At 34.7% G+C, this 13629-nt stretch overlaps 1 protein-coding gene across 2 annotated transcripts in view; it reads right to left on the bottom strand.

Moving 5' to 3' along the window:
• Positions 1-13629, bottom strand: part of LOC131165683 (anaphase-promoting complex subunit 1) — a 93210-nt gene that overhangs the window by 18858 nt on the left and 60723 nt on the right. Inside the window, exons 12-18 of one of the 2 annotated variants that reach the window (XM_058123678.1) lie at positions 13277-13615; positions 12004-12087; positions 7078-7170; positions 6806-6865; positions 6244-6342; positions 5757-5897; positions 677-757 (exon numbers count right to left, since the gene is read on the bottom strand). In XM_058123678.1, the coding sequence (XP_057979661.1) occupies positions 677-757; positions 5757-5897; positions 6244-6342; positions 6806-6865; positions 7078-7170; positions 12004-12087; positions 13277-13615 (897 nt within the window). The remainder of the gene's footprint in view (positions 1-676; positions 758-5756; positions 5898-6243; positions 6343-6805; positions 6866-7077; positions 7171-12003; positions 12088-13276; positions 13616-13629) is intronic. The other variant, XM_058123679.1, reaches the window with a different exon arrangement.

The raw sequence follows: 13629 nt of genomic DNA, 5'->3' as shown, positions 1-13629 counted from the left end.
TTCATACTGTATTATCAATGCAAAATTGAGATTTGTAAAGTACTTATTATGTTACACCATATAGTCACATTGATACTATTGTTTTTCAATGAGAAGTCTACTAATCTAATATAAATAAATTTGAATAACACTACTGTAACTAGTGCTTTGAATTTAACAAATGTTATTATGTTTGCTTTTTTTCTTTTCTACTTTGCCTTTAAATAAGCTAAACCACCAACTCAAACCAACCCTTCCAATAACTAGATCAACCCAAACCAACACAAGCCGCATCCTCAACAGTTTGACTTAGGATTGTCTTTTTGCCTAAACACAAGATTGGATCGGTTGGAATTTTGAGCCCAGGCTGACACAACCAAACCCATGACACCCCTAATCAATATTATTCAGCTTTGATGTATTTACTAGCTTTGAGCTTGTTTTGAGCTTTGATGTAGCATGATGTGTAGTTCTTAGTCTTGGACGGTTATGATGTAATTTTGGATGGGGTTCTTTTGCTCCCCTCTGGCTGGGTATGCCCAGTGTATGCTGTACATATCCATTTTGATCTATATAAGTTTTACCCTTTATGATAAAAAAAAATATATATATTATTCAGCAAACCAGTCCAAGAAAGAAATTATAAAAGATAAAAATGGAAATGACAAGCAAAGATAATATTATTACATGAGTTTACCTTTGATATTGCTGGCTGCATAGTGCCCCTATATGAAGCTGCTAAACCAAGCAGTAATCCAACCGATGTGCTTTCATGTTCCTATAAGCAGAATTCATCAACAAACAAGAAGTAGACGTGTTAAAGGCTGATATACATTGTTGGCCCACAACCTTACAGCTTAAGCTTCTAAGTGGTAATGTAACATGGTATTAGAGCTAGATTACCAAAAAGTTCTAGGTTCTAGTCTTGTGGCCCGTATTTATTGTGTCATGTTTAAAAACTGTTGTATTCCTTATAATGGGTGCTATTTATCATTTGTTTATCTCATGAAGTATCAGGCTGCACATGCAAGGGGGCCTTAAAGCTTGATATACATTGTTGGCCTACAACCTAACAGCTTAAGCTTTTAGATAAAGTAGTAATCTAAGATCAGGAAAAATTGATTGAGTGTAAAAAAAGAAAAAAGAAAAGGGCAGGTATTCAACTTACATACTTCTTGAAGATAAAACAGATAGCACGAGAGAGAGAGAGAGAGAGAGAGAGAAGCACAATAGAAAAACTTCTTGATGTAGGACAAGAAGCCTCACCATGGGCAGATGATTATTGGAGACTAATTTAGAAGAACCGGGTCAAGGGATTGTTGTGTTAAGTTAATTAGTTTATTATGTGGGTATAGTTTACTTAGGAGTAGAAGTACGTGTATTTGAGCGTCTGTCTCTAATATGCGTGTTTTAGGGGTTTATTTGTAATTTCATGTATCTATAGGGATTTATAGATAATTCTTGTAAATTTAGGCTTGCTTATAAATACGGTGTGAAAGCCATGTATGAGTTAGATTTTTATGAATTTGAATTGAGTTCAACCCCAACTGTATCACTTTCCTCCTCTCTTCTTCCTTCTTCCTCTCTCCATTATCTCTTCCAAATTCTCTTTTAGCTATAAATCTATGATATGGTTCTGGATCATTTGGTATCAAAAACCAAAATCAATCTATGTTTCCATTTCTATCCCCCAGTTTCGACTCTCTTTCTTCTTCTTCTTCTTCTCCTTGTATTTTTTATTAACTCGAGAAAATTCTGCAGCATTCTTAAACTAACAGCACCTCTCCATCTCTAATTTTCTTCCTCCCTCCTGCTTCATTCTCCTTTCTCTCTCCCTCTGTTCTCTATTCTCTGTTCTATTTCTTTTTTCCCATTCTGTAATTAATTTCTATCCTAAATTGCAACAACTTCTCTTCTCTTCTTCTTCATTCCCTCTCTCTCTGTTTCTGATTTTCTACACAAATATTGAACTACCAGTCCTAGATTTTGAAAAAATAAAATAAAAAGAAAATTACAGCCGTTGCCCTTGTGTAGGGGTGTACAAAAATGACTGAAAAACTGAAAACCTGGGAGGCACTGATACTTATACAAGACATGGATATGAGTACGACTCTATATTTAGGCATGTTACAAATATGTTGAAATTTTTATTTAAAATGAAATATAAGCACCATTCATGCAAAAATATCAATTACATATTTTACAAACTTTACACATTTTACAAACTACACTAATACAATCATCAACTACACTAATAACTCAAGTGCATGGCTGATCATGGGCAAATGGCATTACTTGTCAATAAATTAAAATATATATATATATATATATATATAAATATTATCAAAAAGTGACAAAATTGCGATGACCTTATAGAAGGAGGAATTTTTACGGCTGGGAGGTCCAACAGTGGTTTACAAGGCTGGTGTAGTGGCGCTAGGGCTCCAAAGTCCAACCACTCCAATATCAGAGAACCTGACTCTCGATCTCTTGACCTATCCGTATTTTCTTTTTCTGAGTTTTATTAACAGAATAAAGGGGCAACAAAAACACACTGTTTCAGCGCCAGAAGTGTCCAGGAGATGTTCTTATGCGTATCGTGAAGTGTATCAGTCGTGTTCAAAAATAAAAATAAGTTGAATGATTTCTGATACATGTTGGATACGTGTTGGGGTGTGTTCGGCAGGTGTCGGTATTTGATACGTATCAGACACTAACATTTCAGGCTTCCAGAAATGTCCGTGTTTCCTAGCCGAAAACCAGTCCAAAACCAGACCAAAATAAGTTTTGCTTTAGTTTTTCAGTTTTTGGATTCAGTTGCAGTTCTTGCAAATTAAAATTTGCAGTTATGGATTCGGTTTTTAACCCAAAATTGGAACAAAAAACCAAAAACCAAATTTATCAGTAATAATATATAAATTTTGATATATAACATTCATATCAGGACTTTGATAGAATATTTTATGATTTTTATCTGTATATTTCTTTCCTTATATATATATATATATATATATTGATAAATAAAGAATTGTATTAAAGGAGAAAAGAATGTACATCAAAAAATTTGAAAGAGAAAGGAAAGAAAAAAGAAGAGACAAGGAGAAAAGAAATTCTCCCTTAACATCAATAGAAACTAGTCACAAAGAATGCAACCAAAACAAAGAACCAAACACTTTTGACTATTCTAGTGTCCCTTTCAACCAAACACGCCAAATAATAGCCATAACGGTGCAACTCCCTAGAGCTTTCCTACCATTTCCTTTTCCAAAACCCCTAAAAGTTATGTTATAGAAGGCCTTCAAAGTGGTATGGACAGACCCAAATTTCACCAAATATACCAAATAACTTATTCCAAATAGCCATGTGGAAGGGCAAAGGACATGAATGTTGGGGGGGCAGGGCCTTATTAGCTCTTTTCTTCTGAAGTAAATCATTGGTATTAATTCTATCAAGTATCGCAGTCCAAATGAAAGCTTTTATTTTTGAGGGAGCTTTAGCTTTCCAAATCAAAGGATACAAAGAAAAAGGGCCCGCAGTAGAATTACAAGAATATAAGTCAAGTAGGCGACAAAATATTTACAAGAAAACTCTCTAGAAGGATCTAAACTCCAAAATCTATTATCACTCCCCAAATTATAATTTATAATTTTTAAAATAATTTTTCTTTGATAAATCTGATTTTATAGAAAATCAAATATGAAATAGATACTAATAAGTGCGCTTTAGGAGAAAAATGGGTTTTTATAAAGGTGGGAGGCCTTTCCAACTTACAAGTTTTCGATGTGGGCAAGAATGTTCAAGTTCAACTCTCAGTACTTGCAATTGTCCCCCATTTTGCCCTACATCGGTTGAGCAACAGACCCTCCCCCTCTCAGCTGCTTATAAATAGTCAATGCCCGTAACTGAAGTCTTTGTGCCTTTCCCCCATGAACCTTCTACTTGTTCAGAGAGGACCCACCAACTAATATATTTCCTTGGTTCTTAAAAGCAACGTAGTTAAAAATAGTAGCTGCTTAAGTAATGTTTGTGATTCTGTAATCAGTTGAAAACCAAACGTGAACCGTTGAACCATAATATATTTGGCATGAAAATAGTTGGTTCTGGTTTGGTTGCGCTTTGTCATTTTCAAGAACCAAGTTTTTTGGTTTGGTGTTTGGTATTGGTTCAAACTGAACCGATTCGAACTGATTACACCCCTCCCCTGCATTTCAAACCCTACTTTTCCAACTTCTTGTGACTGTTCCCCCAACATTAAAAACATAACCCATCAACAGGCCATTCCCTGAAATTTCATCGCCATCATAACACTGTAGAGACCCCATGCACCACCTGAATATTTTTCCACTATCACCCACCTTAAATAAACTATTTCCTGAACATCACTCAAAACACCACCACCACCACTGAAACTTGCTCCTCCTGATCTAGCTTTACCCCAAAGTTCATTGCCTAAGAGTCACCGCCAGCAGCTTATGCGCCGTCAACACGTGTGTGGGAAAATTTCCCCAGCTCTGCACTTCCAAATCATAAAGTATTTGTTCCCAGCCATTGTACTCTGACTTTTCAACCAAAAACCTGAAAATTTTTGAGTAAATTCAAGAGAAAGTTTATTGTTATGTTTGGTAACAATTGGAGGGATCCATCAGAGCTGCCAGCAGCAGAATCAGACCAGACTGCTTTAAGTTGTTTATTATGGTTTGCTTAATTGTGATGAAATACTCTACAATAAAGGAAAAATTGAAGAAAGTTCTTGAGAAATTGGAGTCAAATTTGTGATTTTGCATGAGTGGATTGAGCACTATGAGCAAATTCTGTTAAGGGCTTTTGATGATATATAGCTGCAATATATTTAAATAATCCAGCAACATGGTGACAACTTACTGGAAAAGGGAATGGCTTTTGTCATACTTCACCCATAATACTAAGTCATTCCATACCTTTGTGAATCATGTCAAAACATTCCTACAGTTGATTGTCAAAACATACAAGGAAGGAAATGAATGTGTTTGAAGACATCAAAATTCCTACAATTGATTATCATTCCTGAAATGTTTGTTAATGCCAATTCTCAATTCAAGTATGTGGTCCTACCAAAGGAACTGATTTCATCCGTCATTCAAGCAACAACTTTCAAAGAGTCCAACTACAGAGATTTGATGTAGGACAAGAAGGCAGACCATGGCTAGACCCTTGTTGGAAAGTACCTCAAAACAATTGAATCAAGAGATTGTTGTGTTTAGTTAATTTGTTTATTATGTGTATAGTGTACTTGGTAGTAAGATAATGTGTATTAGGGATTTTGTTTGTAACATATGTGTGTTTTGGGGGATTTATCTGTAATTTTGTCTATATTTAGGGGTTTATGTGTAATTCTTGTAATTTATGCTTTCTTAGAAATAGGGGTGTGCAAGCCATGTAAGGGTTAATTCTTGTAATTTCATGATGCTGTTCTGCATCAATTGTGCAAAAAAAAAACTATAAATTTTATTTGAAAACATAAAATAGTCCTAGCAAAACTAACAAGAGATTATTAGCAGTTAACATCACAACACAAACAAGCAGTACAACATGCAAAAATAGTAGTTAACTTTATCATCTTCCAGATTATTTCACCAAGCACAATGTGTATCCAACTACACTGATTTAATAAAAACAAACAAAACAATGCTACATCAACTGGTTTGATGGTAATGAAGCAACAATGAATAGGACAGTGAAGCAGTGGTGATGTGGTGTGCAAAGTGAGTGCACAATAAATCATCCCTGGAATACTCAACCTGTGCAAAATACGTGTATATATCAGTTATAGTTAAAACACGCAAATGTCCATGCAATCCGAGAGCAAGGAGAAGTCCTGCATGAGTAATATTTGGCTCCTCAGTCTTATTATATGTTATCCACGTTCTTGATATTTTTCCCTGAAAATGAATCGCAAAGACACGTCACAAAGTCAAGGAGTGGTACAATATACTGTGAAACAAAGAAATGTAACTAGGCAGGACAAAATGAAAAGAAGATCAAAAGTTGTGTTTACTCAATCCATACTTAATGAAATGCAACCCAAAAAAGAAAAAAGATAAAAAATGAAATCTACAATAAAGCATGCAGCAGTCAACTGTAAACAGAAATTTAAAAACTAGAAGAAGCATCCAATGAATAGAATTTCTTCAAAATAAAATGAAAATATTACAGTGACATTTCAAAATTTGGCATCAGATGAGCTGTCAAGTTACTTATGAATAATCTCCTGAAGTACAAACAAACCTGAAGGGGTGCCAGCCTCAAACCAGCAGCAACAGCATTGTGAAACTCTGGCCAAGATTTAAGTTCTTGAATATTCCTCATATTTGGATCTAGATTAACCTATTCGGAAAAGAAATAAGCATGTAAGAAAGAATTGCAGTAGGGTAAAAATAACATGCGCAGATGCTCAAAATAGGAAGTTATGAAATAATGAATGTTAATGCATACGCATTACTATAAGATTATAGGCATAAAAATGTTTAAAATAAAAATAAAGAAAGAAAGTATCCCACACAAACCAAAATTCCAATGGTAGAGGAAAAAAAATTACAACTGGAAAAATAAATCTCGAAAAAAAAAAAAACACTCTGGAAAAGGAAAAGAAAGAAAAAACCAATTTCATTAAAAAAATTCATATAAAAAAAAAGTTGAGACTAGGAGAAATTTTACTGCTCTCAGTTTGCCACAAATAGACAATATGTTGCTCAAAACCAACTAAAATCAACAAAGCAACACATTTGATATTACCAAAACAGCACATGCACACATGTAATGCCCCTGTAAATTACTGCTACGAACATACGGTTGCATTTTGTTGGGCAGGCAACCGACCTGCTAAAACGAGCTTTGGAACAGTTAACGCCTACAAAATAAATAAATAAAAATTGATCTAGTTAGGACTACAAGATGCATTTAAGCAATGAAATACAGAACATGAAATTGTAATTGACAAGTAATATAAGCAACCATTCAAATGATATGAATTTTAATCCGTATTAAAAAATACATACAAGTGAGCTTAAATTCCAGGCAAGATAGCAGATTTCTCAGTAGCTACTACAAAACAAAAAATACCTCTGTCAAAAGAGTACACGTGGTCGCCAGAGTAAATGCCCCACGCCCGAGAGGAAGAGCAGTAGTCCTTTGTGCAAGCTGCCATAGCTGAGCCTTCACACACAAAAGAAGAAAAGAAGCAATCAAATGACAGCCTAAAAAAAATTTAAAAGGAACAAGAATCGCACATTTAAATTCACAGGATGCAGAAATTGAGAAGAATTTTTCCCTTGTATTGTCAAAATAAGGAAAAGTGAGAATGGAAATGCAGGTTAAAATCAGGAAAAGGAATGAGAATTTAATTCAGTGATTTCACCTTTCCATATATATGTTTTATCACTGATTGAACATTGAAAATTGAAAAGGCTATGGGCAGAATGGTAAATGAAATGGCCATTCGCATTCTTTACTCTCTCATTCTCATTCCTTTTCCATCATGCAACTGAACATATTGTTCTTTCTTTTTCGCTTTGCAACTTTCTGGGTCAATTGCCCATCAGATAAGCTCAATATGTACGCAACTTCACCTTTTTTTTTCCTTTCCTTTTTTAGTAGAGGGAGGGGAGGTGAGGGGACAAGAATTTTATTAAAAAAAAATAATAATAGAAAAAGAAGAAAGTACAATTGGAGCATGTAATGTAGGGCTGCAAATGAACCAAGCCGTTCACGAGCCAAGCTTGCACTTAGACTTTAAGCCCAAAAGATAAGAGAGCCGAGCTTCAGCTAGATGATACTTAGCTCCTTAAGCTCATGAGCTAGCTTGTTTAACTAGCTTGCAATTTAGATTATTTAAAAACTCAAATAATAGGCTTGTTTAATAAGCTTAGGCTAACTAATGAAGTTTATGAAATTTTATTAGTATATAGAATAAAAAATAGACTTGTCTATCTACTTGTTAGGAGGCACATTAATTTATATATTTTAGAGTTCATTTCAAATTGACATTATTTAAGACATGGGCGCGCGCGCACACACACATATCTATTTAAAAGTATGTAGACTTTATCTTTTAAATTTTTTTTAATGACATGAGATAGTAAAACATGAATTAAAATATTAAAAGTACTTTTTAAATGAACTAAATCATTTGTTTGTTTGTATCACTGAGCAATTTTAGATTTAATTTTAAAGTCCACTAATATATAATCAAAATTTTAACAAGATTAGTTTTGGCTCGTTTAGGCTTGTTTTAAGCTCGATTAATAAATGAGCCAAACATGAACAAAGCTTCGCTCGGATTGTTTATTACTAAGCCCAACTTGAGCTCAATTTTGGGGCTCATTTATTAATGAGCCAAGCCTGAACCTGCTAAAGCTCTGCTCTGCTCAGCTCAATTGAAGCCCCAAGCATGGGTGTGCCAACACCTTCACGGAAGACAACACACCAGAGCTTTTAAAAATCATATTAAATCTAATATAAAAAACATTAAAACCTCCCAAGACGAAATACCAAGCTACATAGCAAATAAAGTGGAAAAGATCAGAAGAAATTGAGAAATGAAATTGATTCCATTCTGCACAATTCCATCCCATTCCTATGTAGTATATGCCAAACATGTAGTAAAGCACCACATAAAGCTTAAACATGGCTCCTCCACCTAGCTCTCCTAGGTTACACAAGGCAACCATCAAAACTAGAATTAACATGCTATTGAGAGACTCCCAAGAAAGAGCAACAAGGGCGACTTGGGTGGGTACCTAAAACACCCAAAATTTGGCATGCACAAGTGGTTGGAAGCCTCAACCTAACCTCAACTCCGATTGGACTTGTCGTGCATACACGTGCAAAAGTAAACATGCTCTTTTATAAATCTTATGTGGCAATTTTAAATGCTGAATATATTTTAATTGTTCTTTGACAAATGCAGAATAATTATTTTGAAAATCAATTACATAAAAGACCCAATTCATTTCTAACATAACCCAACAATAACAACAATATATTAGGTTCCACCTGCTAGAGCTAGAGAAAGAAAATGCAAGGATTTAGGTAATGTAAAATGCATAAAGTATGATGATGATAATGTCTTGGTTAGAGAAGAAAACATAAAAAAGAGGTAGCAAAGACACTTTAATAAGTTATTTATTGAAAAAAAAAAATTTAAAGTTTAAGCTTAGAAGTGACAAAAAAAGGTAAAGACTAAAAATTTGAGATTTATTGCCAAAATTAGAATCGTGCAAGTTAAGATAGCTTTAGAATAGATGAAAAGTGGGATATCTATACGATTGGATAACATCCCAATTGAAGCTTGGATGTCTAGGGGATAATGGAAATACATTGCTAACTAATCTATTCAACATTACTATAAAAACAAAGAAAATACCACATTAATGGATGAAAAGCATGTTAGTACCTATATACAAAAACAAAGGTGATATTCAAAATTGTAATAACTATTTCAAAATTAAACTTAAGAGTCATAAGATGAAATTGCAGGAAAGGGTAATTGAACAAAGAATAAGATTAGAAACAAGGGTCTCAAAGAATCAATTTTGTTTTATAAGTGGGAGATCAACAATAGAAACTATTTATCTTTAAAGAAGATTTATGAAAAATTTTAGGGAAAAAGGACTTCATATGGTTTTTATTGACCTAGACGAAGAGAAAGACTATGATAGAGTACCTAGGAAAGTTTTATGGTGGGTTTTAGAAAAGAACAGAGTATGCAATCGGTATACTAATATCATTAAAGATATGTATGATAAAGAAATGACTAGCATTGGGACTACAAAAGGAGAGTTGAGAGAATTTTTAATCACAATAGGTGTACATCAAAGCTTTACTTTGAGCCCTTATCTTTTTTCTTTAATGATTGATGAACTCACTAGGAGTATCCAAAATGAGATTCCATGGTGAATACTACTTGCAGATGATATTGTTTTGATAGATAAAAGTAGGACTAGAGTAGAATCGAAGTTAGGATTATGGAGAACAGCTTTAGAGTCTAGACGCTTTAGGATAAATAGAAATAAGACAGAATATATGAAATATCATTTCAACCGTGCAATTTAAAAGTTCTAGAAGACTGCCATAAGTCCAACCATGCTTTATGGATCAGATTGTTAGACAACAAAGAACAACATAACCAAAAAGTAAAAGTTGTCGAAATGCGAATGCCAAGGTGGATGAGTGGTATAACATTAAAGGATAAATTAAAGAACAAACATATTAATAATCTAGGAATAGCACCAGTAAAAGATAAGACAAGGGAGGGCATAACCTAGACCGTTAGGGCATTAGAAACATAGGCCAAATAGTGCACTAATGAGAGTGACCTAGTCATTGCTATTGGTATAAGAAGGGGTAGGGATAAACCTAAATATGGAATGAGATAGTGGGCAAGGATTTAATAGCTCTTAAGCTAGCCAAGGAAAATGGCCTCGATCATGAGAATTGGCAGAAATATATTCATGGAGCCAAAACCACCTCGTGCGACTAAAGGCTTGTGATTGTTGTTCTTGTTTTTGTTGTCATTGTTGGGTTGGGTCAAGTTAGGTTGGCCTCATGCATTGTTTCCATCAACTTGGACTGGTCTCTAAGCCCCAACTCACCCTAATTGCATCTTTTTAGCAGAAATCTCCCTTAAAAAAACTAAAATGCTGCCTAAATGAGCATGCAAGAAAAATCCAATAGGATGAAGTTTAGCAAATACATATTCAAATACTGCATAACCAAGATCAAAGAGAGGCCATAAAGCATGCTTTATCCTGGAAAAATCCGCAAAATAACATTAAAATTCTAGCATCCCTTTCGAACAAATAACCCAAACCAAGACAAGACACAGATGGCAGCAGAACACGAGTCTGCATCATAGATCACACAATGTCGCCCATCTCCCAAAATGCAATGACCAACATGGCCAAATTTCATTGTATTTATACTTGGTTAGCTGGGTTTTTGTCTGCAAGCCTACTAGTGAGGGAGCACTGGGCACAGGCAATTTGGTGTCAAGAAACATTTCATTGCTAGGAAGAGGTAATGTCAGTTCCCTTTAGAGTCCAATTCCCATTAGCACGAAGTAATTTGTAGAAAAAAATGGATGGGATGCTGGAGGTGGGGCTAATGTCAGCCACACATACCCATGGAAATTTGTCTCAGACAACCATATTTTCCTTCCCATGTGTCAGGGGTATAAAATTGGGAAAAAGGAGGAGAGGGTTCATATCAAGGAAGATATTTGGATTGAGGATACTCCTTTTGATTGAGTATTCCCAATCTTTATCGTTTTTCTGCCGTTCATGATTCGCCTACTGCTAATTTCTCCTTTGCTTAGGAAGATTCTAACTCTTGGAACTTTCATTTCACTAGAAATTTGAGTGATAGGAAGACTATGTTTTGGTGGTGTTCTTGAATTTTCTTCATTCTTTTTATTTTTGTGCAGAGAGCTAATTTGATGTGTTTTCTTGTGAGTCTTTTCTTTGCCCTTTTGATTCATAACCCCCAATGTTCATTCTTGCCATTTTGATAATTTTATTTGGAAGTTTAATGTTCCCTTCAAAATCAAGGTTTTCACCAGAACTACAGTCCCCCGTAAAAATTCTAATTTAGTGGCGAAGTCATCTCCTAGAATGCTGAGAGAACTGCCATGCAGAAGAAGCTTCATTTCCGAAGGCAGAAGATTTTCCGAATGTATGAACCAAGATCCAAAGAGTGCAACTAATAAAGAAATTCTACTAACAAACTCAGTTTCCACTGTGATAAAAATTCATTTCTGGGGAATTCTGAAAAATAAACTCAACGCCCTAGCAGAATCTGTGGTCCACATTTTTCAACATATGTTTACATCCTTTGGAAAAAAGTTAAAATCAAAAACGAAAAAAAAAATAAAAAAATTGTGTAAGCTGAAAATAAAATTAAAGTTATATGATCATAGTGTAACCACCAATGCAATTCTTCCCCCCCCACCCCCCCTTTAAAAAAAAGAAGAATGAAAATAATAATATGCACCTGCTGGAGGTCCTGATCAGAGGCACTTGGGTTAGCAGATGTTTGAATTGCCACTGGTTTTGCAGAGCACAAAAGGCGTCTAACCTGGAAACAAAAAAAGTAGCTGTCAAGCACACAAAAGCATCCAACCTAGCAAACTAATTGAAATTTAAAGATTACCTCAGAATTAGTCAAAACCAAGGATGAGTGCTCAGGCTCACCAAGACAAACAAAACAAACAAACAAATATTCATACATCCGTGCATACATACAAGGATGCATGCCCAGCAGTAAAAAACAAAATAATAAAAAAAATAATTACACGTGCATACATACAAATCAGCATGTTTACCAACATATAGACACAGATTTGCGATTCTGTCATATAACAATTTAGCCAAGTGATTATGAAGAGGAAGGTGAAACGTTAAGCAAAATTGAAAAAATAGTCAATATTACCAGCAATCAGCTGCAGTCAAACACATAAAACATATAAATTAATGGTACAGACTGGAAATTAACAGGCCAAAAAGAAAAAAGCAACGTCAAAGATTCAGAACTTGATATGAAATTTATCTATGCCTTGACAAAATTTAAACAAGATGTGAAAAGGAAAAACAGACCATCTTCCATTGACAGAAACTTCAGGTGGTCCAACAACCAAAATTTCACAAGTCATGCATGTATAAAAGTATCTAAGCCCAACTGTTAAAAATCTTGATCATTCCTCACATCACGAAAGCCAGTGTGATATATGGAAAACACAAATATATACAAGAACAACAGTGTAAAAAGAAAACCCAGAAAAATCCAGGCTGCAGGGTTGGTTTAGGCAAATGATAATCTCTCGCCCTTTTCATACAGCAGGAATGACCATTCAATGAATCACTAAGAATCAAGGACTGTAAGGATCACCATCAAACAAACAAAAAAAATTTCCTCACTTCAACAACCCTATACAGCTATACCATGTAATGAAATGAATGAAGCAATTCTGATGAAACAAGAAAAAGAAAACCATGCTAGAAGACCCTCATTACAGCAAAAAGTTCTGTAGCAAAGAGTGACATGTAACTTTCAAATAAAAAGCATGTGCAACAAGAAAAAAAAAAAAATTGAAGATGGCATGCAATCCTATCTTCATCTTTGGGTTTTTGAAGCCTTCCATGATAAAAATCAAGATTTTAGAATAAACCACATCTGCAAACTATAAATCAAAGTTAAATTCCTCCATTCCATGTACTTTTTAATACCAATTTAGTGCAATTATCTCAATGTAAGTACCAAAGCTGACCTCATTCAAACGCAGATCGCGGCCATAACGCAACTGTGTGCTAGAATTAAAGATATGTTCCATACCATCCGTTAAAGACCCATCAATAGAATCTGTATCCTCAAACTTGGCATTATCTAACCCGACCGTATCAGAAACTGTGGAAGGAATAGTCACCGGATGCAAATGTAACATGTACGGTGTAGACACAGAGATTAGATTCACATTGGTTTGTGTTTCAAGTTCCTTGGATTTGCCTGTATGCGCAAAACATGACAAGGCCAAATCTTCTCGACCAAGAAGATAATATGCAGCAGCAGGCCAGTCAGTTGGAGGAGATTCCCGGCACTTATCCAATGCCTATGAGTCAAACA

Source organism: Malania oleifera, chromosome 10 (assembly GCF_029873635.1).
Source record: "Malania oleifera isolate guangnan ecotype guangnan chromosome 10, ASM2987363v1, whole genome shotgun sequence".
Lineage (NCBI taxonomy): Eukaryota > Viridiplantae > Streptophyta > Magnoliopsida > Santalales > Ximeniaceae > Malania > Malania oleifera.
This window is presented reverse-complemented; position numbering and strand designations above follow the sequence as displayed.